The sequence below is a fragment of the Puma concolor genome, chromosome E4 (genome assembly GCF_028749965.1).
Source record: "Puma concolor isolate L17-30 chromosome E4, mPumCon1.1.hap2, whole genome shotgun sequence".
Lineage (NCBI taxonomy): Eukaryota > Metazoa > Chordata > Mammalia > Carnivora > Felidae > Puma > Puma concolor.
The window spans coordinates 60532493-60559869 of NC_141683.1; the positions used below are offsets into that span (position 1 = coordinate 60532493).

At 39.8% G+C, this 27377-nt stretch overlaps 1 protein-coding gene across 4 annotated transcripts in view; it reads right to left on the minus strand.

Moving 5' to 3' along the window:
- Positions 1–27377, minus strand: part of MAEL (maelstrom spermatogenic transposon silencer) — a 65893-nt gene that overhangs the window by 9746 nt on the left and 28770 nt on the right. For 2 of the 4 annotated variants that reach the window (XM_086693537.1, XM_086693536.1), the window contains 4 exons: positions 23521–23583; positions 22393–22525; positions 18644–18719; positions 17521–17882 (listed from right to left, as the gene is read on the minus strand). In XM_086693537.1, the coding sequence (XP_086549663.1) occupies positions 17686–17882; positions 18644–18719; positions 22393–22525; positions 23521–23583 (469 nt within the window). In that variant the 3' untranslated portion in view covers positions 17521–17685. Of the gene's footprint in view, positions 1–17520; positions 17883–18643; positions 18720–22392; positions 22526–23520; positions 23584–27377 lie in introns of those variants that run through there. The other 2 variants (XM_086693539.1, XM_086693538.1) reach the window with 2 other exon arrangements.

Consider the following 27377-nt stretch of genomic DNA (forward strand, 5'->3'; position numbering starts at 1 on the left):
TTTGCCTTTTCTTTCCTAAATGATCAGGGAAACCAGATCATTGACGTGGGGTGGATGTGCAAGGGCTTCCCTTTGTGGAAGTATTTCAACTAAAAAGAGGCGGAAGGGCTGATAGAATACCACTCTTTTTCAAACACTACTGAACTATTGGATTTGGGCAATGATCATCACCCCTTAAAAAAGAGAGGAAACAAGAGACTGTTCCTATTAGAAGTACAAATACCACGAGTAAAGAGGTTTGAGAAAAACAGAGGAACCAAAATGTGACCAAGCACCTAAATCTACTGACCAGTTTATAGGCAACAGGAGACAAGGGGACGTGTAAAATGTCCCTTGGGAAGGCAGCCATGCAGTCAGCAGAGTCCAGACTATGGGGAATACAGTACATTTATGGGGAATTAGTGCTATGGGCTGGTTTTTTCTACCAAAAATTTGCAGAAAATAAAGGAAGAATCCATAGAATAAAAGAGGCACAACATCAAATTGGAATATGTAATACTTATTTGTATCCTAATTCAAACTATCAAAGTGAAGAATGAAGCAAAAATAAAAACACAGCTGGGAAAAGGTGAACACGCATTATGTGATGATATTAAGAAATGAATTGATTTTAGGTGTGATGAAATTGTGTCTTTCTAAAGGACTCCTTACCTTTCAAAGATACACAATAGAATCCTTACGAATGAAAAAAATACGATGTTTGGGATTTGCTTCAAAGTAATCTTTTGGGAGGTACGGGGAATGGATGGGAATATAGATGAAACGAAATTGGTCATACTTGTATTGATAATTGTTCAATTGGGGGGAGAGCTCCAGCATATATTCTACCTTCTACATGTTTGAAAATTTCTGTAATAAAAAATAAAAATAACAAAAGACAACAAAAACAAAAGTCCTGTAGCAAATAGTAAGGCGACCCCATTATTTTGACTGAAAAAAGGAATAGGCAGTCTCATTCATTCATTCATTCATTCATTCAACAAATTATTGAGCATCCATTCTGTGCCAGACAACAGTGAAGGGAAGAGAAAGAAAAATTCCTTGTCTCCATGGAGCTTACATTCTAGTGATGGGAAAAGGCCACTGTAAATAAAATGAGTGAGTGAAACAAAGTATGCCAGATGATTCTAACTGTCATGGTAGATTGTCAATTAGCCTAAGAGGCTAGAGAATTTGGGGGAACGGTTATGTTGAAGAAGCTGTCCACAAGACGATGACATTTATTTCTTTCTTTTAAGTTTTTATTTTAATTCCAGTTAACTACAGTGTTATATAGTTTCAGGTGTAAAATACAGTGATTCAACAATTTTATGCATCACCCAGTGCTCATCGCGACAGCCACACTCCTTAATCTCCATCACCTATTTAACCCACCCCCACACCTCCCCTCTGGTAACTGTTTTCTATAATTAAGAGTCTGTTGGGGTGCCTGGGTGGCTCAGTCGGTTAAGCGGCCGACTTCGGCTCAGGTCATGATCTCACGGTCCGTGAGTTCGAGCCCTGCGTCGGGCTCTGGGCTGACAGCTCAGAGCCTGGAGCCTGTTTCAGATTCTGTGTCTCCCTCTCTCTGATCCTCCCCTGTTCATGCTCTGTCTCTCCCTGTCTCAAAAATAAATAAAACGTTTAAAAAAAATTTTTTTTAAAAAGAGTCTGTTTCTTGATTTGTCTCTCTCTCTTTTTTCCTTTTGCTCATTTATTTTGTTTCTTAAGTTTCACATGAGTGAAATCATATGGTAGTTGCCTTCCTCTGACTTATTTCACTTAGCATTATACCCTCTAGTTCCATCCATGTCATTGCAAATGGCAAAATTTCATTCTTCTTTATGGATTATTAACATTCCATATACATCCATTCATCAATCCATTCATCAATCGATGGACACTTGGGCTGCTTCCATATCTTGGCTGTTACAAGTAATGCTATTATAAACATTAAGGTGCATGTATCTCTTTGAATGAGTGCTTTTGTATTTGGGTGAATACCCAGTATAAGTAGTGCGATTCCTGCATCATAGGTAGTTCTATTTTTAACTTCTTGAGGAACCTCCATACTGTCTGCCATAGTGGCTGTACCCGCTTGTATTCCCACCAACAGTGCATGAATGTTCCTTTTCCCCCACATCCTTGCCAACACCTGTCGTCTCTTGTTTGTTGATTTTAGCCATTCTGACAGGTATGAGGTGATATCTCATTGTGGTTTTGACATGCATTTCCCTGATGATGAGTGATGTTGAACGTCTTTTCGTGTGTCTGTTGGCTATCTGGATGTCTTCTCTGGAGACATGTCTGTTCATGTCTTCTGTCCATTTTTAGTTGGATTATTTGGATTTTGGATGTTGAGTCAATTTTTTATATATTTTGGATACTAACCCTCTATCAGAAATGTCATTTGCAAATGTCTTCTCCTATTCAGTAGGTTGCCTTTTAGTTTTGTTGAATGTTTCTTTTGCTATTTATTTTAATGTAGAAGCTCTTTATTTTGATGTAATCCCAATAGTTTGTTTTTGCTTTCATTTTGATGTAGTCCCAATAGTTTATTTTTCCTTTGTTTCCCTTGCTTCAGGAGACGTATCTAGAAAAAAGTTGCTAAGGCTGATGACAAAGGGGTTACTGCCCGTGTTCTCTTGTAGGATTTTCATGATTTCAGGTCTTACATTTATGTCTTCGATCCATTTTGAGTGTATTTTTGTGTAAGGTGTAAGAAAGTGGTCCAATTTCTTTCTTTTGCATGTTGCTGTCTATTTTCCCTACACCATCTGTTGAAGAGACTGTCCTTTTCCCATTGGATGTTCTTTCCTGCTTTGTTGAAAGTTAATTGATCATACAGTTGTGGATTCATTTCTGGGTTTCCTATTCTGTTCCATTGATCTAAGTGTCTATTTTTGTGCCAGTACCATACTGTATTGGTCACTATAGCTTTGTAATATAGCTTTAAGTTTGGAATTGTGATGTGTCCAGCTTTGCCTTCCTTTTTCAAGGTTGCTTTGACTATTTGGGATGTTTTCTGGTTCCACACAAATTTTAGGATTGTTAATTCTAGTTCTGTGAAAAATGCTGTTGGTATTCTGATAGGGATGCATTAAATGTGTAGATGGCTTTGGGTAGTATAGAAATTTTAAAATATTTCTTCTCCCAATCCATGAACATGGGATGTCTTTCTATTTCTTTGTGTCATCTTCAGTGTTTTATAGTTTTCAGGCTGCAGGTCTTTCACCTCTTTGGTCAGATTTTTTCCTGGTGCAATTGTAAATGGGATTATTTTATTAAGTTATTTTTGGTGCAATTGTAAATGGGACTATTGTAATAATTTATCTTTCTGCTGCTTCATTATTGGTGTATAGAAATGCAACAGATTTCTGTACCTTAATTCTGTATCCTGTGACTTTACTTCATTCATTTATCAGTTCTAGCAGGGTTTTTTTTTTTTTTTGGTGGAATCTTTTAATAGTATCATGTCATCTGCAAATAGTGAAAGTTTTACTTTTTCCTTACTGATATGATGCCTTTTATTTATTTTCGTTGTCTGATTGCTATGGCTAGGATTTCCAATACTATGTTGAATAAAAGTGGTGAGAGTGGACATCCTTGTCTTGTTCCTGACCTTGGGGGAATAAGCTCTGAGTTTTTCCCATTAAAGATGATGTTAGCTGTGGGTTTTTCATACACGGCCTCTATTATGTTTATATGCTCCCTCTAAACCTACTTTGTTGAGGGGTTTTATTGTGAATGGATGTTGTACTTTGTCCAATGCTTTTTCTGTGTCAGTCGAAATGATCATATAGTTCTTAACCTTTCTTATTGAGGTGATGTATCACATTGATTGATTTGTGAATATTGAACCACTCTAGCAACGTGGGAATAAATCTCGCTTGATTGTGGTAAATGATTTTTTAAATGTATCGTTGGATTTGGTTTGCTAGTATTTTATTGGGGATTTTCCCTCAATCTATGAAGATCTATATTCATCAGGGATATTGGTCTGTAGTTTTCTTATTTGGTGGTGTCTTCATCTGGTTTTGGTATCAGGATAATTCTGGCCTCATAGGATGAATTTGGAAGTTTTCCTTCCTTTTCTATTTTTTGGAATGATTTGGGAAGAATAGGTGTTACCTCGTCTTTAAATGTTTGGAAGGATTAGCCTGTGGAGCCATCTGGTCCTGGACTTTTGTCTGTTGGGAGGTTTTGCTTGTTTGTTTACTGATATAATTTCTTTCCTGGTTATTGGTCTCTTCAAATTTTCTATTTCCTCCTGTTTCAGGCTTTGGTGGTTTATCTAGGAATTTATCCATTTGAGAAAACACGTAAAGAAGTTAAGGGGAGAGGTGCATAGGTATCTATAGGAAGAGCATTCCAGGCAGATGAACCTAGCACACAGGCACTGAGGCAAGAGGGCACTGAGAGTGCTAATAGAACAGCAAGGAGACTAGTGTGGCTGCAGGAGAGTGAGCAAAGGCGAGGGTAGGAAGCCAAGTCGAAGACGTAGTGCAGGGTCTTGGTAGCTACAGACAGGACTCTGTGACATGAATTGAAATGGAAAGCCATTAGAGGTTGATTGGTCTGTATTGATTGATTGATTGATTGATTGATTTAAAAGTAGGCTCCGGGGCGCCTGGGTGGCTCAGTCGGTTAAGCGTCCGACTTCCGCCCAGGTCATGATCTCACAGTTCGTGGGTTCGAGCCCTGCATTGGGCTCTGTGTTGACAGCTCAGAGCCTGGAACCCGCTTCGGATTCTGTGTCTCCCTGTCTCTCTGTTCCTCCCCTGCTCTCACTCTGTCTCTCTCTCACTCTCTCAAAAATAAATAAAGATTAAAATAAATAAATAAATAAATAAAAGTAGGCTCCATGCACGCCCAATGTGGGGCTTGAACTCACTACCCTGAGATTAAGAGCTGCATGCTCTACTGACTGAGTCAGCCAGGTGTCCCCGATTGGTGTGTTTTTTTTTTTTAGTTTCTTGAAGTATGTATTAATTTCTTAGGACCGCCATACAAATTACTACAAATTGGAGAGCTTAAACCAACCGAAATTTATTCTCTCAACATTCTGGAGTCTACAAGTCCAAAATCAGAGTGTCAGTGGGGTTTATTCTTTCTGGAGGCTGAGCCCTGAGGAACTGTAAAATTTAGATGAAGGGAGAAAGCATAGCTAAGACGGATGAACAATCAGACAGGAGGGAACCAAGAGAATGTGGTGTCCTGGAAACCAAGTGAAGAACCTGTTTCAGCTGTGTCTAAGAAGTGTTGCTGATAGGTTCATTAAGAGGAGGACTGAGACTGACCATTCAACTGAGCAATACGAAAGGCACTGGTGACCTTGGCAGGAACAATTACAGCTAAATGACAGGGACAGATACCTTATTGGGTTCGGGAGACGATGGGAGCAGAGAAAAAGAAGAAAAGACCATTCTTTTTGAGAAGTTTTGCTTTAAGAGAGAGCCAATAATGGAGCAATATAGAGAAGTACAAGGATAGCTTGTTTTTTTTTTTTAATTTTTTAATTTATTTTTTATTTTTTACAGAGAGAGAGAGAGAGCACACCAGCAAGCGGGGAGGGGCAGAGAGAGAAGAGACACAAAATCTGAACAGGCTCCAGGCTCTGAGCTGTCAGCACGGAGCCCGATGCGGGGCTCGAACTCACGAACCACGAAATCATGACCTGAGCTGAAGGCAGACACACTCAACCGACTGAACCACCCAGGCGCCCCAAGCTTGTTTTTATTTTTAATGGGAGACACAATATTGAGTTCATAGAGTAATGGGAATGATCAAACAGGGAAGGAAACATGAAGGGTTCCAGAGGACAAAGAATTGCACGTGAAATGCGCTGGATGAGACGGATGAGATTTAGATTGAAGGAGTGGTGTTGTCCTGAGTGTGACCAGATCATCCCTTCTACAGGCTGGGGTGGAGAGGACACAGACATAGGACAGACGCCAGCAACTGGGTATGTGTCATGGCGGGAGCTCGTACAAGTTCTCTTCTGAATACTGCTGCTTTCTTAGTAAAGTGTGAAGCTAGGAGTGAGGATGGGGTAGGAGGTGTTGGAGTTTTGAGGAAAGAGGGGTAGGTACGAGAGAGCTATCCAGAAGAGTGGGAGAGTGAGGGACTAGGGCAACGCAGCAGCATTAAGGGTGTCCTTGAGGTGGTGGTCAAACACTTAGTGAGACGGGGCAGCCTGGCAGCGTGCCTTTCGCCAGCTCTTGTCAGATGTGCAGGTGTTGACACAGAGTAGGCAGAGAGCTGGGTTTAGCAAGGAGCTGCGTTATGCCAAGCGAAGAAAGAAGATAAGCAAAGGCGGTGAGAATGTATGCAAGGGAGGGATGGTAATACTTGACGTGGACTTTTAACATGGGAAAAAGCAAAGTGAAGACGGTGTGGTACAAGGGGGAAATGGTGATTGAATCGACAGGTCGTAGGTCCCGTGTGCAACACAAGAACTATTGAACTTGGGTATCAGAAGATAGGAGCCAAAAAACCGAGGTGGCGAGTAGAGCAGAGAATTTGAAGTGGAATGGATTCTGGGGTTGTGTTACTGGTAATTTGCAGGGCCAGGATACGAGGAGGGAGTGGGTAATTGAGGTGGGATGCAGGACAAGTGCACTGAGAGGATGTCAAAGAACTGAGGCATGAGGATTGAAAAGATCATCTCCACGGAGACTGGAATCCCCAAGAACCATGGCAGAAGTAGCACTGGAGAGTGTGACAGTGAGCCCAGAGGTCAAGTTGTCGAAGAATGAGTGCAAGCGTGCTGGCAGAGTAGAGGACAACGGCAAGGAGCCGTAGGTGACAATCTATCCAAAGGACACTCCAACCTGGAAGTTCTTAGGGAGAGGTGATGGAAAATGAGGAGCTGGGGGTGGGGCATCCATCTCACCTCTAGGCCCAAGGGTATGAGGAAGGTGGGAGAGAACCAGCCAGAAGTGGAGAGGACTGAGGCGCAAGAAGGGGAGGGGAATGTTCTGACAAGGGGTGGAGTATGCTGGAAGATGTGCCCACAACTCTCTTGAGCTCCGGAGGGCCCAGTAGAAGAGTGTTATGAATGGGGAGGGCTGGGAGATTGGGCCAGAAAAGAAATGTACAGAGCTGCAGAGGGTTTCCCGTGTGGGGAAAGAGGATGACCTGAGTCTGGTGTGTGGGAGCAGGGGGCGGGATGGATGATAAAAACAGAAAAAAATGGCCCAAAGAGATTGGTCTCAGTAGTCTCAAGACAGAAGGTGGTGAAGCCACTGCATGTTGGGTGTGAGGGAGCGGTAGCATGTTGGGTGTGAGGGAGCGGTAGGGTCTTGGGCTATGGTAACGTTCCTGTCAACCAGAGATGAGGAGGCAGGGGAGAGGACACTGAGAGATCCCTGGAGGCTTGTGGAGGTAGGGGTCAGGGCAGGGTTGTCTTACCTAGAATTTGCTTGGCGCCACGAATATTCTGAGTGCATTAAATCTCTTAATCCTCGTAACCACCCTACAGAGCAGGCGTTATTATCCCCACTGTTAGATGAGAAGCACAGAGAGGTTAAATAATTTGCCCAAGGCCATACAGCCAGTGAGTGGTGAAGCCCAGATTTAAATGGACACTGTCTGCCTCAGGGGCCATGTTCTCGATCACTAACTCTACCAATATTTGACATTCGTTGAACGTCGGCGGGGTAATATCTACGTGCCCACATCTCTGTGAGCTTTCTAAGAGTACAGACTGCTGTTCATCTTTTTCTCCCCTGCACTGGCATAATGTCAGGTAGTTAGAAGGTGCTTAATAAACGTTTGAATAGTAAATAAATGGGTGTAGGAATTGAATGAGTAACTAGATGAACGAAATAAAGAAATTTGACCTTGCAGAAGGCTAGAGGTTGGGTTTTATTTTTTTTTTATTTTATTTTATTTTTTTTAATTTTTTTAATGTTTATTTATTTTTGAGACAGAGAGAGACAGAGCATGAATGGGGGAGGGTCAGAGAGAGAGGGAGACACAGAATCTGAAACAGGCTCCAGGCTCTGAGCTGTCAGCACAGAGCCCGACGTGGGGCTCAAACCCATGAACCATGAGATCGTGACCTGAGCCGAAGTCGGACGCTTAACCGACTGAGCCACCCAGGCGCCCCTAGAGGTTGGGTTTTAAATGAATGAAATTGTCTCTTTGCCATACCAGATATTAACAGACAAACAACCAGGTACTCGTTGTAAAGCGATAAGGAAAACAGGGCATGAACACATGAATAGAACAGAAGTCAGGCATTAGACCTAAATATGCAAAGGAATTTATTAAATGAAAAATCGGCATTTTGAAATCATTGTGGAAACATGGATTTAATAAGGGATCCAGGGAAACGGTTTATCCCGGGGAAAATGTATATCCAGATTGCATCTAGAGAAAATTGTATGTCTAGATTGCATCTAGAAAAAAAATGCAATCTGGATCCAGGATACAATATAGATGAATCAAAAATTAAAATATAAAACAATGACATTCTAGAAGTCTGAGGGACAAGGATGTACATACTACATGCATTTTTTATCTCAATGTGTGGAAGGCATTTATAAATGTAATAAAAAGCCCCAAAAGGTAAAAGGTTGATAAATCTGATCAACATAAAAATAAAAATTTCAGCCTGGCAAAAACCACATTAATCAAGATAATAGATACGCAACAAGATGGGCTAAAATATTTGCAACTCCTGTCATAAAGGGCTTCTAAAAATCAAGGTTCAAAACAATTCAATAACATAGTGGACAAAGAACAGGAATGCGTAGTTAATAAGAACGGAAATATAAATTGCTATCAAGCACGTAAATATCCTCAGCCTCACTCATAAGAAGAGGAATGGGATTCAAATGATATGGCATTACCACGTGGCTATCACGCTGGCAAAAATCCAAGTTTTGATAACATACTCTGTGGTGAGAGTGTGGGGAAACAGGCACCCTTGTGGACTCACGCACGTGCAAAATTACACACGAACAAGGATATTCGCGGCAGCTGTTGTAACAGCAAAAGATAAGAATCCGTTAAGGATATGAGGCATATACGATACCCATGCAGGGGTGTGTTGCTACGCATACAGGTAAATACAAGCACCTGCTAAAAAGCGGAAGGAAATTCTATAGAAGGATGTGGAATGGGCTCCAAGATTCATCGAGTAGAAAACAAACAAACAAACAGGGGGCAGAACAGGATGCTACCATTTCTATTTGTTTTGTTTTGTTTTGTTTTCCCGAGAGAGAGGAAAAAGAACCTATGACTGTATACGTGTTTGGTGTGGTTCGATAGAATAGCACATGTTGAAGGATGTTGCAGGATAGCCAAGAAACCGGCAATATGGGGAACACAGTGAGTGGTCTTATACGTGTCACGCATAGAAACTCATGCATACCCTTCGTGTCTTTTGAATTTGTGCGTAAGGTACCTATTCCGAATAATTGTACTAATATAAAAAGAATGTCTTTTTGTCCTCAAGTTGGGGAGACCCTGCTTTACTACAAGATGAAAAATATTAGGTGTCCTGAGAGAGGCAGAGATGAAATCATGTTCTGGCCTGGCTAGAAAGACGGGGCTGGTGGAAATTTAGCGGGAGTGTGCTTATATTTTATGTAAATATACCCAAATGCCCTCGAATGAGTATACTTGATGTCTAAGTTCAGGTCATGTTCAGCAGCACTTTAGCCCCCAACAATTTTTTTTTTTTTCCAGCTAAAAGCAGGTGCCTGAAAAGTTGAAGAATTCCACAAGGGCACAGATAGCATGTGGTAAAAGTCAAGGGTCTGAGAGGGGCGCCTGGGGTGACTCAGTCGGTTGAGCTGCCCCTTCAGCTTAGGTCATGATCTCACAGCTCATGGGTTCGAGCCCCGCATCGAGCTCTATCCTGACAGCTCAGAGTCCTGGAGCCTGCTTTGGACTCTGTGTCTCCCTCTCTCCCTGCCCCTCCCCTGCTCATACTCTGTCTCTCCCTCTCTCTCAAAAATAAACATTAAAAAAAAATTTTTTTTTAAGTTAAGGGTCTGATGTTACTAGTTAAAGGCTTTTTAAACACTCACCAAGCTCCTTTCTCACCTGTCCTGGTGGTAAAGTAATTGTACTTAACACCATTGTGTGCCAGTGGGAGACAGAAAATGTACGTTATTTTTAGCAAATTCTAGTAAAAATGGTAGATGCTCTTTGGACTCTGCTGGCAGATTTGCCTCTCAGCTCCTGGGAAGCCAAATTTATTTAAATTGCCAGCCTTGCCTGTCATCTCAAATGGAGAAATGGACTTTTTAGATTCCTCCAACTGTGATGTGGTGGGTGAATCCATTCCCAAGGTGGCATCCAAGTGGGGCTGGCAAAAAGTTTCAGTTTTTCTTCTTAAAGCCAAGGAAAGACACAAAGTCTCAGCTCAGCAGCTGATGCAGACACCTAATTTACAGATGTACCACTCAGAGCACCTCTGCCTATATTTTCTTTAAAAAAAAAAAAAAAAAGTTTGTTTTTTTTTTTTACATATATATATTTTTTGAGAGACATAGAGACACAGAACACAAGTTGGGGAGGGGCAGAGAGAGGGAGACACAGACTCCGAAGCAGGCTCCAGGCTCTGAGCTGTCAGCACAGAGCCCGAAGCAGGGCTCGAACTCACCAACCGTGAGATTATGACCTGAGCCAAAGTCGGGCGCTAACTGACTGAGCCACCCAGGCGCCCCTGCCTTTATTTTCTAAAGTTAAGTTTCAGGTGACTCATTAACTCTAGCCCTTTCCATATCAACTAGCAGAAACCGTCTTAAAGATTAAGATATTGTTACTCGAGAGAAGGAAGCTCTTTATTTCACTGTTTATTGCCCGAGTCACCAAAAACTTCTATTAAAATCTGCTCTGTATTATCCCTTTCAGAGTAATATTTGACACATATATTCCTCTGCCTTTTTCACTTTCATTCCCCAGAGGCAGCCACTATCCTGACTCTGTGTTTCTAATTTCCCGCCTGTGGCTTGTCTTTGCATAATCTCTGTAGTTTTGTTTTTGTTTTAACGAGCATAAGTTCTTTAAAGTAGCCACACGTATCAATAGCTTTTTATAGTGAACTCTTTCTGTATTCTGTGTTCCAAAAATCCTTATGACCTCAATCCTTAGGACCTTATACATCTTCTAAAATTTTAAATTTCTTTTCATATTTAAATCCTTAGGCCAAGTAAAAGGACTCTTTTGAATAAGGTAGGGAAGGGGTCTAATTTCAGGGGTTTTTTTGTTTTTGTTTTTTATTTTTGCATTTATCAATTTCTCTAAATAGACAGTTTCTAAGTGGACAATTTTCTAAATAGTCCCATTGGTCTGAAATGTCACTTCTGTCATATATCAGTTCCATGAAGGCACGGTCTTTGACTCTGTTGCATTTGTTAATTTGTCTATCCTTACTGCAATATCTCATACTGCAGTATTCACAATCTTAATTATAATTACAATAATCTTTGAAATAAACTGAAGAAACCGTGGATCTGAAGATTCACGTTATTCCTCTACAGGGGTGTCCTGGCTTTTCTTTGCCTCTATTCTTTCCAGAATTCACTTACTAAGTCCCATAAAAACAAGGTAAGGATTTTAACTAAAATTGCATTCAATCTACAGATGAGTCCAGGGAGAATTGAAATCTTTATGATATTCTTTCTATAGTTAGGAAACCATCTGTAAAGAGAAAACCTATCTATAGGAAGACTCAATATTAAATAAATTTCTGTGTAGGTCTTTATTAATGTTTTTCACTAAAGTGTAGTCGTGTGTGTGTGTGTGTGTGTGTGTGTGTGTGTGTATTTGCTATTATAAGTGCTCTTTTCTTTTTAAAACTTTTTTTCCAAACTATCGGTTGCTGATGTGTAGAAATGTATTTGACTTTTTATACTGATCATTAGCCAGCTAAACTTACTATTTCTGCCCATTATCTATAGATCTTTTGAGCTTTTATGTAGACAACCATATCTGTGCATGACAATTTATTCCTTTCCAAATTTTATTTTCCTTTTTATACCGTACTTGCTAGAAACTCCAGTACAATGTTGAACACAGGCAGTAACAAAGGGCATTTTGTCTTAATCCTGGTTTGAAAGGAGATGCCTTTAAAGCTTCCCCATTAAGAATATTTGCTGTAGAATTTTTGTAGTTGCTTTTCATCAGGCTAAGGAAGCTCCAATCCTATTTCTAGTTTGGAATTTTTATCATGAATAGGTGTTGAATTTTGTCAAATGCTTCTTTCTCCATCTATTCTAATAATAACACGCTTTTCTCCCTTGAATCTATTAATGTAATAAATGACATTTATGGATTTTCTAATGCTAAATCACTTTTGTTCTCCTGAATAAACCCAGCTTGGACACAGGCATATGTATATGGTGTAGGCTTTCTCTGTCTTAAGGCACCTCTAGTGAATTATATTTTTCTAGGAATTTGTTTCCAGTTCACCTGAGTTTTCAAATTTATTGGTTCGAAATGTTCATAGTATTAGTCCATCTCTTTGGCCTCTGCTGGCCTGGATTTATGTCCTTTTTTACATTCCTAACATTGTTTGTGCCTTCTTTCTTTTTGGAATGGTTCATCTCATCAGTTTTTTGTCTATTTCAATAGTCTTTTCAAAGAGCCATGTAGGACTATGTTGAACCTTACTACTGTATCTCTGCTTTCTATTTCATTGAGGTTGAGTCATTTTCTCCTACTTTTCACGGGTTTATTGTTCATTTTCTAATTTCTTAAGTTGGGTATTTAGTTGCTTAATTTTCAGCCCTTCTTTTCATAGTGTATTTAAAGCCATATTTTCCCTCACTCAGTATCCTAATGTAATATGTAGAATTTGTATTATTAATTCTATCCAGAATCATAACATTAGTTACTATCATTTATTTTACTATCATTACTATCATTTAGCTACAAAGAAGCTTTTGGATTCCACTATGACTTCCAAATGTATGGGGTTTTTTAAATTATATTTTTAGAACTGGGGCGCCTGGGTGTCTCAGTCGGTTGAGCGTCCGACTTCGGCTCACGTTATGATCTCACGGTCTGTGAGTTCGAGCCCCACATCAGGCTCTGTGCTGACAGCTCAGGGCCTGGAGCCTGTTTCGGATTCTGTGTCTCCCTCTCTGACCCTCCCCCGTTCATGCTCTGTCTCTCTCTGTCTCAAATATAAGTAAACGTTAAAAAAAAAAGAAAGAAAGAAAACACAAAAATATAAAACTCCTAGAAGATAACAAAGAAGAAAATCTAAGATGACCTTGAATATGGAAATGACTTTTCAGATATAACATTATAGGCACAATCCATGAAAGAAATCAATGATAAACTGGGCTTCATTCAAATGAAAAATTCTGTTCTGCAAAAAACAATACAAAGAAAATGAAAAACCACAGAGGAAAAACTATTTGCAAAAGATACATGTAATACAGTTATCCAAGTTGTATAAAGAACTCTTAAAACTTAATAAGAAAATGAACCACCCAATTAAAAAATGGGCAAAAGAGGGGCACCAGGGTGGCTCAGTCAGTTGAGTGTCCGACTTCAGCTCAGGTCATGATCTCACGGTTAGCGAGTTTGAGCCCCGTTTCAGGCTCAGTGCTGACAGCTCGGAGCCTAGAGCCTGCTTCGGATTCTGTGTCTCCCTCTCTCTCTGACCCGCCGCTGCTCACGCTCTGTCTCTCAAAAATAAATGTTAAAAAAATTTTTTTTCAATGGGCAAAAGAACTTAAAGGATACCACACCCGGTTTGTTTGTTTTTTTTTTAATGTTTATTTATTTTTGAGAGAGACAGAGACAGAATGCCAGTGGGTTAGGGGCAGAGAGAGGGAGACACAGAATCCGAAGCAGGCTCCAGGCTCTGAGCCGTCAGCACAGAGCCCAATGCGGGGCTCGAACTCACAGAGCTGTGGGATCATGACCTGAGCCGAAGTCAGACGTTCAACCAACTGAGCCACCCAGCTGCCCAAACACACCCGGTTTTTAATTAGGTTGTCTTGTATTGCTGTTTTAAGAGTTATTTATATATTCTGGATACTAGACCTTTATCAGATAAAACGATCTCCAAATATTTTCATCCATTCTGCGGCTGTTTTTATTGACTTTGACAGTGTCTTTTGATGCACAAGAACACTTTTACTGGACTTAATGTTGATGAAGTCCAATTTATTTTTTCTTTTGTTGCTTTTACATTTGTTGTCCTATTAAGAAACCAATGTCTCATCTAAGGTCAGGTTTTACCCTTATGTTTTCTTCTAAGAGTTGTACAATTTTAGCTCTTATATTTAAGTTTTTCATCCATTTTGAGCTAATTTTTGTAAATGGTAGAGCCCAAATTCATTCTTTTGAATGTGGGTATCCAATTGTCCCAGCACCGTTTGTAGAAAGACTATTATTATTTCCCTCATTGAATGGTCTTGGCACAAATGTCAAACCAAACGACCATAGTTTATTTCTGGATTCTCAATTCTATTAGTTGATCTATGTACGTAAGCACTTTTTTTAAATGTTTATTTATTTTTGAAGGAGAGAGAGACAGAGTGTGAGCGGGGGAAGGGCAGAGAGAGAGAGGGAGACACAGAATCCGAAGCAGGCTCCAGACCCTGAGCTGTCAGCACAGAGCCCGACTCGGGGCTCAAACCCACGAACCGTGAGATCATGACCTGACCCAAAGTTGGATGCTTAAAGGACTGAGTCACCCAGGTGACGCTAAGCACTTTTAGTAATACAGTAATCCTTCATGACACCCATGAAATGACATTCCTTGAAGACAGGGGAAACAACTTATTTACCTTGGTATTTTCTACCCAGCATTTAGCAGACCCTCAGAACATGTTCACCTGAATAAATGAAATTAATCATTTACTTTTGAGGAAAGGAATGGGAATGGATTCCACAAGAAAGATGGGCTCCTTTCCTCATGGAGTACTTTACTGTTTGATGTGGATTTGGAATTCTGGCATTCCTTCTCCACTATCTGCAATGGTAATTTTTTTTTTTTTTTTAAGCTTCAAATATACAATTTACTGACACAACATTTACATAAAACACCTGGTGCTCATCACAACAGGTGAGCTCCTTAATCCCCATCATCTATTTAATCCATCTTCCCCTGCCCTGCCCCTCTGGTCACCATTACTTTGTTCTTTATATGGTTGTTTCTCCATCTGTCTTTTTCCCATGATCGCTTGTTTCTTAAATTCCACGCGAGTAAAATCATATGGTATCTGTCATTCTCTTATTTCACTTAGCATAATACTCTCTAGCTCCATCCACGTCATTGCAAATGGCAAGATTTCATTCTTTTTTATGGCTGAGTAATATTCCATTGTATGTATACACACACACACACACACACACACACACACACACACACACACTTTATCCAATCATCAGTTGATGGACATTTGGGCTCTTTTGATAATTTGGCTATTGTTGACAATGCTATCTATAAACATCGGGATGCATGTATCCCTTTCAATCTATCTTTTTGTATCCTTTGGGTAAATACCTAGCAGTGCAATTGTTGGATTGTAGGGTAGTTCTATTTTTAGCTTTTTTGAGGAACTTCCATATTGTTTTCCAGAGTGGCTGCATCAGTTTGCATTCCCACCAACTGTGTAAGAGGGTTCCCCTTTCTTCACATGGTCACAAACACCTGTGGTTTCTTGTGTCAACTTTAGCCATTCTGACAGGTATGAGGTGATATCTCATTGTGGTTTTGATTTGTATTTTCCTGATGATGAGTGATGCTGAGCATCTTTTCATGTGCCTGTTGGCCATCTGTTGGTCTTTGGAAAATATCTGTTCCTGTCTTCGGCCCATTTTTTAACTGGATTGCCTTTTTGGGTGTTGAGTTTTAAGTTATTTATACATGTTGGAACCACAAGACCCCAAATAGCCAAAGTAACCTTGAAAAATAAAAGTGCAGCTAAGCTGGAGGTGTATTACAATTCCCGATTTCAAGTTATAACACAAAGCTGTAGTGATCAAGACAGTATGGAACTGGCACAAAAGTAGACACAGAAATCGGTGGAACAGAAAACCCAGAAATGAACCCACAAGTATATGGTCAATTCATCTTTGACAAAGCAGGAAAGAATATCCAAAGGAAAGATGGTCTCTTCAAAAAATGGTGTTGGGAAAACTGGACAGCAATCATGCAAAAGAAACAAGCTGGTCCACTTTCTTACACCATACACAAAAAGAAATTCAAAATGGATTAAAGACCTAAACGTAAGATAGGAAACCATTAAAATCCCAGAAGAGAGCACAGGCAGTACTTTCTCTAACACCGGCCATGGCAACTTTTTGAGGCAGGGAAACAAAAGCAAAAATTGGGATTTCATCCAAATAAAAAGCTTCTGTCTGCACAGCAAAACTGAAAGGCAACCTATGGAATGGGAGATGTTACTGGAAATTATTCATTCTAACGTTCACTGAACATCTCGTACAGAAATACGGGCACCTCAAAATGAGCAACTGAGGAAAAACTCAGTGATGAACTCAAACAGCAACAGTTAAAAGCTCTAAATATTGTCAGATAACACAAAGAAAATGTTACTGAAAATGGAGCAGAAATCACTTTCAACCAGGATAACTTTGATTATCCCAATCACTCATCAAGTCTTCCCGAAGGGTAGTTAATACCTCAAATTTGCTTTCAAGAGAATTTTGAAAAAAAGTGGGAGACAGGAGTTTGAATTTCACTAATGAGATCTGGGGGGTTTATGAAGAGAAAGATCAGCCATTCTTCTAACCTAAATCTCTGGAACTTCTTGTTTTGGTTTATCTGACATGTATACTACAAAAGTGCAGCACAAGCTATAAAATTTTTAAAATATAAGTTGAATAATACAAGATTAAATTCAGATGGCATAGAACAGGACTTGGGCACCTAAAGCCATGGATCTGAATTATAATTTTAGGCCTTCTCTTCATCTCCCCAGCCAACCCAATTACTGTCATGTTGATTTTGAAGAAAGATAGGTTTTCAAAGCTTGGATATAAGATTTTTTAAAAAATCTTCTAGTAGAAAATGCAATATAAACTTACACTGTATGAGTTTTTTCTTGTTAAAAGATCTGATATCAAAAATAGATGAAAAGGAAGTAGAAGACAATGCCATATATGAGAAACAGTCCTTGGAGTCAGTTACAGTTACTCCTGAATGTGACCTGGATCTCTGAGTCGTGTGTGTGTGTGTGTGTGTGTGTGTGTGTGTGTGTGTGTGTGTGTGTGTAAAATGGAGGTAATCTCCTTTCTCAAAATGGTTATAAGGATTTCCCAAGATGATAGATAACAGATATGTCTATAAAGTAGGTACTTAAATAAGGTTCCACATCTCATAATGGGAAGAAACAGATTAACACTATTTGAAAAACTTTTATAACAGATATTCAGTACCTTTATTGTAGAGGAAAAGATTATCAAAACATTCCCAAAAAGCACAACTCTGAAATGCCAGTTTTGTTTGTAAAGGACTCAAACTTTAATGGCGCTCACACCATACAGTCAGGAAGTAGAACAAGCCCTAAGAAGAAAATAAAAGCAAAAATGCCAAGATCTTCTCCAACCACAATTATTTTTAATCTATGAAACAGAATTTCCTTACAAATTAAGTAGTTTTTACAGTAGTGACATTTATCATTGATGTGATCTTTTTAATATGACTAGTCAGAAGGGAAGTTGGGCCTGTAATTTTTCCAGAAATTGAAAAAAGTACCATCATTAAGATAAGGAAGAGAAAGATTTGTATCCATCTTTCTGGGACATGTAAGGTGAGAGCGATGTCTCACAGTTGGAGAATTTGTGGATATTGCTGGAGGAATTGGAGATGCTCTCTAGTAAGCGCGTAATCCCTCTTCCCCGAACACTGCTGTTTTGGCCAGAAATTTTCACCCCAGATGGACAGTCACCTAAGGATACTGGAAATACAAGAAAAGAAATGTAGCAATTTTATAGTTTTATTAATTAGAGATGCCTCGATTAACTCTTATCCTATTATAGGCCTTTCATGAATAGGACAGAGATTCTTAGTAAAGGAAAACAGATTCTCAGAATAAAGGCAGAAGCCTGAACAAGAATATTTCTTTCTGCTTTTAGCCCCAGAAACCTTAATTGAAGTTCTTCAGGCACCACTTGAAATTTCACGTCACTAGCTTTAAAATTTTCCTATCTGCCCAAAGACATCACAGAACTACAAAACTACAGCTGCTACAGGAATAAAAGGCTTTATTTTAAATGCCTTGAACAAAAATAAGACTAAATTAAAGTGATACAAAAATATACATATTGAAATTGTTTAAGGTGGTAACATCAAATAAAATTCCCAATTCAATAAGATCCTCATAACCTAAAACTAATTTTTTTTTCTTAATGTTTTTATTTATTTTTGAGACAGAGAGAGACAGAACATGAGCAGGGAAGGGGCAGAGAGAGAGGGAGACACAGAATCGGAAACAGGCTCCAGGCTCTGAGCCATCAGCACAGAGCCCGATGCGGGGCTCGAACTCACAGACTGTGAGATCATGACCTGAGCCGAAGTCGGATGCTCAACCGACTGAGCCACCCAGGCGCCCCAACCTAAAACTAATTTAGAGTATCTGTTTAATAAGTACCATACCCTAGAATCTGAATAAGCTTTAGGCCCAATACTTCTTGAGGTACATTCTTAGAAGATGCTTACCAGTGTGTGTGTTTGACCTTCGTTCCTGATTAGAAGAGTTGAAATGAGAAAATCCTGGACTCTCAACTCTTAGCTTCTATAAGTAACAAAGAAAAATACAAGGGAAAAAGTGGTTTTCTTATCAATTATTGGATCACCTACTTCAATTTCAAATTACTGTTTATAAAATACAAACAACACCCACTTTTACAATGTCTGATCAACTTTTGAAGAGACTGCTGTAAAAGGAACAGAGGGTAGTGTCTGGAGGGGAATTACAGGGTCAAGAGAGGGTTTTTACTTTTAAAGATGAGATGACAGGGCACCTGGGTGGCTCAGTCCAGTTAAGTGTCTGGCTCTTGATTTCAGCTCCCATGTGGGGCTCTGCCTAGGATTCTCTCCTTCCTTCTCTCTCTGCCCCTCCCCTGCTCACACTCGCTTGCTCTCAAAATAAATAAACATTAATTTTAAAAACAGACCATAGCATGTTTCCTGGTGATTCAGAACAGAGAGAGACCCTGATGATGCGGGAAAGAGAAGTAAGTTATTGGAGCCACATCTTTGAGCAGGTAAGAGAATAGGATCTAAAACGTAAATGGAAGGATTGGTCTTAAGCAGGAACACAGACAATTCGTGCATTAAAACAGGAGTCAAAGAGTACATGGTAGATGCAGTGGTAGGACTATGTAAAAACCTCTTCTGATTGCTTCTATTTTCTCAGAGAAGTAGGAGGCAAGGGCATCAGCTCAAACAAGGATGAATGAGGGATGAGGTGGTTGAAGTCTGAAGTGAAAGAAGGTGAGAAAGGTGCGCCTGGGGGGCTCAGTCAGTTAAACGTCCGATTCGGCTCAGGTCATGGTCTCACAGCTCGTGGGTTCGAGCCCTGCATCGGGCTCTGTGCTGACAGCTCGGAGCCTGGAGCCTGCTTTGAATTGTGTGTCTTCCTCTCTCTCTGCTCCTCCCCCGCTCATCCTCTCTCTCTCAAAAATAAACATTAAAAAAAAAAAACAAAAACAAAAACAAAAAAAAGAAAGGGGGTGAGAAAAAGCTCTAGGAGAGTGGGAGAAATGGACAACCGACAGGTAACACTAAGGGCTCACTTGAAGCTGGTAGTGATTAGATCAGTCAGTATGGCAGTTTCTTTTCAGTCTCATTTAGCTTCAGGAGTATAGGAATAGAATAGGGAAGAGTTAGATTCAGTCAGGGTAGTGTTTATCAATCAAGTATGATAAAAAAAAAAAAAGGGAGGGTCAATGAAGTTGATGTTGCAAGTGAGTGGAAACAACAGATCCAGAGATCTAAGCTGGGAAGAAAGGAGGTCAAGGGCAGGGGTGAGGGAGGTTCAGGAGAGGCTGCAGCACTGCATATGTGCCAGTGGTACCACCAAGGTCTAGGACAGGATAGTGGGAAACAGGACCGCCGGAGAAAGGGAAGTCAAAGAACTGAGAGGTCAGGCACTTGGATTATCTACGTGGAAGCTGACCTCAAGAATTCCGGCAGGAATCCTGTCTGGTAACACGGCTCAGTGTTGCTCTAGGAATGAGGACATGCCACTCAGGGGCCTACTGACTCCACGATGTGGTTATCAGGCGCTAGAGCCTTTATGGCAGGAGATCCAAAGTCTAAGGATTTTAGGGAGAAGATAGGAACAAGCCTATAAGAGGCAATGGTAAACAAGGAAAACTATCTCAAATCTAAGCCCATGATAAATGAGGGGAAAAAAAGATGTCACCATTTAAAAAAATTTTTTTGTAGTGTTTATTTTTGAGAGAGAGAGCAAGCAAGCACAAGCCGGGGAGGGGCAGAAAGAGAGGGAGACACAGAATCCGAAGAAGGCTCCAGGCTCTGAGCTGTCAGCACAGAGCCTGACACAGGGCTCGAACTCACGAACTGTGAGACCACGACCTGAACCAAAGTCAGACGCTTAACTGACTGAGCCACCCAGGTGCCTCACGAGGGTATGATTTGATAGGATTAATAGGGAAGCAGTATCTTTAGAGGATAGCCAAATTTTAGTTAGAAGACGGAAGATAAACAGATCTTCCCAAGAAAAGATTGAAGATATTTGAGATTTTGCTGATAACTAAGGTTGAGAGACCCACGGAAAAGTTTTCCAGGAGTTGGGTGGGGCCGGGAAACACAGTCAGCCAAACAAGAAGAGTCTGGGAGATGAGGGAGAATTTAGGTATCCTGAGTTTCTGCAGTGAGTGATGTAAAAAATAATACAGAGATTAATTCTGGCAGTCTCAACACAGTGATGACAGGGTAAGAAGGCAAGGTTTCTCAACCTGGGCGTTACTGACATTTGCTGTGGGAGGCTGTCCTGTGCATCGTAGGACGTCTGGCCTCTACCCACTTGATGCCAGTAGCACCCCTTCCCCCGCTGGGACAACCGAGAACGTCTGCAAACATTGCCTAATGTCCCCGGAAGGACACAAAATAGGTACTGGATGATAAATCACTGGGTTGAGAGTTAACAGGAGAAAGAAAAGTCTTGCTTGAAGAATATACAGAGACCTCCGGGATATCCTCGGTTTTATTTTCTAAAATGTGCATTTATTTTGAGAGAGAGCAAGGAAGTGTGCACACATGCACGAGCGATGGAGGGGCAGAGAGAAACAGAGAGTCCCAAGCAGGCTCTGCACTGTCAGTGCAGAGCCTGAAGCGGGGCTTTATCTCACGAACCTGTGAGATCATGAGCTGAGCCGAAATCAAGAGTCAGACGCTTAACCCACTGAGCCATTTAGGCACCCTCTCTTTTTTAAATTATCATACACTAAGATGGACTTGTTTTGGGGGGGTACACCTCTACAAATTTTACCACACGAAGAGATCTGTGAAACCACTACCGCAATCAGGGTACAGAGCCATTCTATCACCTCAAAAACTTCCCTCGTGCTGTCCCCTTACAGGCAGCCCAAGCCCCTGGGAACTCTGGATATGTTATCATTATTGTCTGGCCTTTTAAAGAATGTCATATAATATTTTGAGTCTGCTTCTTTTGCTAAGTATAATACTTGTGAGATCCTAATCCTTGACTGTAACAATAGTTCATTCTGTTTTGGGGGTTCCCTTTTCACTGTTTTATGAACTATTTTCAAGTGACAACAACATTTATTATGTACTATGTTCCTAGGCAGAGTTCTTGGCACTTTCATATACAGTTGCATTTAATCCTGCAACTACTAGCCCTTATTATTATTCTTGTTTTACAGATAAGGAATCAGCACAGAAAACTCAAATAACTTGCCTAAAGACACACAGACTGTATGTAGCAGGCCTGAAATGCAATTCAGGAATTCTAACTCCACAGTCTATACTCTTAACTGCTATGTTATTAGGAGTATATAGAGGACTACTAGTAAATAAATTGCAAGGAGGGAAGAAAGGTGGTAGGGAAATTAGACAGCTTTTAATCAAATCCTAAATCAGGTCTTACTTATTTTTGAAGTAAATATTTTAAATATTTATACTGTCTACATTTAGACACTTAATTTTTGGAATGAACTTTGGATATGATTTGTATAGACTAGTCCACTGCTAATTTTGATTTTCCTAAAACTCTGTTAAACATAGTAGGAAAATATAGAAGAAAAAAGATTTATGCAACTGGGTCCAATTGGATTAAGAAGCGTTTGACATTCCACAAAGGATTTTTAAAAAATGTTTTACGAGAAAGAGAACCAAAGTCCCGATCTTTAGCTGTTGTTGGCCAGGACCACATGGAACAGCACAAAGAGACCAGGAGCTCCTAAAAGTCAGCTCCTTACCTGGTAACGCCCTGCATCCAATACAACCATTTTGGGTGTCACACGGTTGCTGGCCTCATAATCTTGAAGTGGTACATGAGTTTCTGTAAGCTGGATTCCAAAGAGAGTGGCCAGAGAATTACTGATGCAGTACCTTTAAAAGGAAATAATAAAAGCTCATTATCAGAATCTGATCTAATTCATTCTAAAAGGATTCAAATTTTTAAAATTTCTAATATAAAGAAAAAGCATGTAAGATATACCATTCTAAATTGGGGGGGCAGGAATTGAGAGATTCAGAGAAGAAATGGGAATGGGTAGCAATACATACAATAAACTGGTCATTACTAGTAAGCAATACTCCACTGATTACCAGATAAAATTTCAGGTTCATTATAAGGAAACATGGATGGGAGTAAAGATTACTAGAATTCTCAAATGTTTAAGGCAAGGAGAGGGCAGCAACAGAAATTAGGCTACAACTTTAAAAATACTTATCTATCCTCAAAACCAATGCCACCAGCCATGTAAAGGGACCACCAGAGCACCCAGAGAGCTGAGGCTCCAGGTGTTTTCACTACAGAATGAGAAGCAGGCTGTCTGGGTGGCTCAGCTGGCTGAGCATCCGACTCTTGATTTTGGCTCAGATCCTGATCTCACAGTTCGTGAGTTCAAGCCCCCACACTGGGCTCTGTGCTGACCACCTGGAGCCTGCTTGAGATTCTCTCTTTCTCTCTCTGCCCCACCCCTGCTCACTCTCGCTCTCTTTTGAGACATTTTTAAAAATGAGAAGAAAAGGGTCTTTTTTGAGCACCTTAACAAGGAGGTGCTGTTGTTAATGATGGTAGGGAACTTCACTCTCCTATAATGAAAATTTTCAATAAATGCTTCTGAAGGTTCACCCAAATCACTCAGGTGGTTAACTCTCCCAAACAAGTGTCACACGTGCAGAATAGTAACGGTTAACATGAAAACACACACACACATACACACACACACACACGAAACCCAACCATTTTTTTAAAAAGAGAATTATGGAAATAGAAGTGAACAGTGTTTAACCCCATTGGTGAAAGCAACAGCGGGCAAAATGGCTAAGAATTCAATGCAGAATACAGCATTATGAAGAAATTCCTTTCTCTAACTTACGCAATTTTCTTGCAAACAGCTAAAGCACAGAAGAGAATATCGTTTTCTTCATGCCACTTGCACCTGTACAAAAAAGAAAAAGGACTTTAATATCCTTAACAGCAGTAGCACTGTTTAAGGGTTTTTATATGCCAGATTTCTAACTTACTTAGTTAAAATCATTTAAGAAAAACTAACATCGTTACTCAAAGGTTTAACATTTAACAAACAAAAAATAGATTTTTTCAGAAAATGCTTTTTTTTTTTAATGTATCTCCTCTGATGCAAATTCATAAACTACACATAACCGGTAAACTCTACCTTGGAATAAAATGAGTGTTACAGAGACACATTAGTGACCATGGTTACCATATTTGACAACCATTTACTAAGTGCATACTATTTACCAGATATTGTTCTTGGCACTAGGGATATAGTACTGAATGAAACACAGAAACTCTTAATCACACAAAACTTACTTTCTAGTAGGAAAGACAGATCAAAAAAGATGTAGGCAGAATACACAATAAATCAGATCAAGACAAGTTCTAAGGAGGAAAAAAATAAAGATGAAAAAGCTGATATGAAATGTTGCAGACAGGGGACATTTTAGGTAAGGCAGCCGGGAGAGGTACCACTGAGAAGGTGATGTTTGAGCGGGGACCTCAGGAGATAATACTGGAGAGAAAATGATGAACAGCGTATTTTTACAACGACAGCCACTATAAACCCGTATCTTTCCACTAGGCACAGTCTACTGAGACTCAGAAGAGTACTTACTACTTGAGTAATTAAAAGCTTGCCTGAACCTACCAAGAATCACTTAAAAATTACTAAAAACATGCTAAACACTAAGTGTAAAAAGTCAGTTATCTGCACTTAATTGGAGTTACTTAACTGAATGGAAGACTAAATATAAAATTAAGAATTTCCCACTGCTATTCTAAAGTGATTCAGTAAATAGGATTCATAAAACTCTTAGGTCTAAAATGAAGGCTTAGGTTGAAACAGCCTAAGTTCTTACACAGACACACAGAATCAAGTAATGTTTAAATTTCCAGTTAGTTTTGCTCCTTTTCTGGAACTTAAACTCCCAAATTTAGTACCTCATATACACATTTCCATGTAGATCGTATCTGAAATAAAAGCAATTGAAAAACCAGCAATGTATTCCAAGATTAAAAACAAAGAACCCAAGAACAAACCTATAGGAATCTGATCCCAGGGGAAAATGCCTCCAAATCTAATAGTTACACTGTTAAGAATGATACTGTTTTGATGTTTTTACTTATACTTTTTAAAATTTGAATTCCAGTTAACACACAGTGTAATATTAGTTTCAGGTGTACAATTTAGTGATTAAACACGTCCATATATCACCGCTCATCATAATGCACTCCTTAATCCCCATCACCTATTTAAGCCATTCTCCACCCCATTCTCTTCTGGTGTTCTCTATAGTTAAGAGTCTCTTTTTTGGTTTGTCTTTTTCCCCCCCATGATCATTTGTTTTGTTTCTTAAATTCCACATATGAGTGAAATCATACGGTATTTTTCTTTCATTTTTTTCTTCTGGATTCTCTTCCTCAAAATCATCCCACCAACCCCCCCTAAGAATGACTGTATTTTCTAGTAAAGGAGGATTCACTCTGTCAAATATCAGAACTGCTTTGTCCACGTTGTTAAGCTATTTATATTCACTTTGCAGCCTCAAATCTAGCCCCAGTTTGAACACCTCTTAGATGGGTTTATTTTATTTATGAAATTCCACTCCAAAGTCATAAGGTCACAAGGGAGTCAGTCTTTTGAGTAAATCTGCAACCTTACTCCTGAGTTCCAACACAATCTCATTCACTCCAATGACATGTAGCATGAAGGCCTTGACAATCCTCTTTTCCTGTCTCAAAAGGTCTCAATGATGTCCTTTTCTCTTCTTTCAGGATTAAGATTCCTCTTCTTTTCCAAGGATAACCCAGTCTTTACACCCTGCTCAGAACTAGGCTGCTATAGAGGCTCTATATGCTAGTCAAACTGACTCACTAGTTTCTCTTAAACAGTCTCTGCTTCATTCCTTTGAGTCACTGTTCAGGTCATTTTCTTCTTTTGGAAGGTCCTCGCTTCAACCCAAATCTCTGCTCATAGAAATTCTATTCATCTTTCCAGGAGAACCAAATAAAACATTTACCCCATCAAGTATTTCACGTTATTTTTAACCCTCACACTGAAGTGATTGCTCCCTGATGTATCATTATCTTTGGAAACACTTTTAAAAGTGATAAGAAATTACCATATACAACTCCATTGTCTTTACTTCGCTTTATTGCTCGTCAGCCAGGAGACATTGTAGTCAAGGACAATCATGTTACTCTTTCCTGTGTTTCCCTAGTCTTCGGCCTTATATATGAGAGCCACCTAAATATTTGTTAAAAATAAATAACTCAGGGTGCCTGGGTGGCTCAGTTGGTTAAGCTTCCAACTTCAGCTCAGGTCATGATCTCACAGTTCAGTTTGTGAGTTCTTGGGTTAGCTGCTGGCAGCAGGGAGCCCGCTTGGGATCCTCTGTCTCCCCCTCTCTCTGTCCCCCCCTCTCTCTGTCCCTTCTCCACTCACACTCTCTCTCAAAAATAAACATTAAAAAATAATAAAATTTGGGAACGCAAGCTGGTGCAGCCACTCTGGAAGATAGTATGAAGGTTCCTCAAAAAGCTAAAAATAGATCTACACTACGACCAACCAATTGCACTACTGGGCATTTATCCATGGGATACAGGTGTGATGTTTCCAAGGGACACATGCACCCCCATGTTTATAGCAGCACTATCAACAATAGCCAAAGTATGGAAAGAACCCAAATGTCCATCGATGGGTGAATGGATAAAGAAGATGTGGTATATATATACAATGGAGTATTACTCGGCAATCAAAAAGAATGAAACCTTGCCATTTGCAACTACGTGGATGGAACTGGAGGGTATTATGCTAAGTGAAATTAGTCAGTCAGAGAAAGACAAAAATCATATGACTTCACTCATATGAGGACTTGAAGAGACAAAAAAGATGAACATAAGGGAAGGGAAACAAAAATAATATAAAAACAGGGAAGGGGACAAAACAGAAGAGACTCACAAATATGGAGAACAAACTGAGGGTTACCGGAGGGGTTGTGGGTGGAGGGATGGGCTAAATGGGTAAGGGGCACTAAGGAATCTATTCATGAAATCATTGTTGCACTATATGCTAACTAATTTGGATGTAAATTTTAAAAAATAAAAAATAAAATTGAAAAAATTGGGCTAAGAAAAAATGACTCTAAAATGATGTCAAAATAAAAAGCTCACCTCTTAAGGGCACATGCACCCCAATGTTTACAGCAGCACTATCAACAATAGCCAAAGTATGGAAAGAGCCCAAATGCCCATCGATGGATGAATGGATAAACAAGATGTGGTATATATACAATGGAATATTACTTGGCAAGATTTCATTCCTTTTGATAGCCATTTGGGACAACATGGATGAAACTAGAGGGTATTTTTTTAAAATTTTTATAATGTTTATTTATTTTTGAGAGAGACAGAGTGCGGGCAGGGTTGGAAGAGAGAGAGGGAGACACAGAATCCGAAGCAGACTCCAGGCTCCGAGTTGTCGGCACAGAGCCAGATGCGGGGCTTGAACCCATGAGCAGTGAGATCATGGCCTGAGCCGAAGTTGGACGCTCAACCGGCTGAGCCACACAGGTGCCCTTGAACTAGAGGGTATTATGCTAAGCAAAATAAAAGTCAGAGAAAGACAAATATCAAATGACTTCACTCATATGTGGAATTTAAGATACAAAACAGATGAACCTAAGGGAAGGGAAGCAAAAATAACATAAAAAC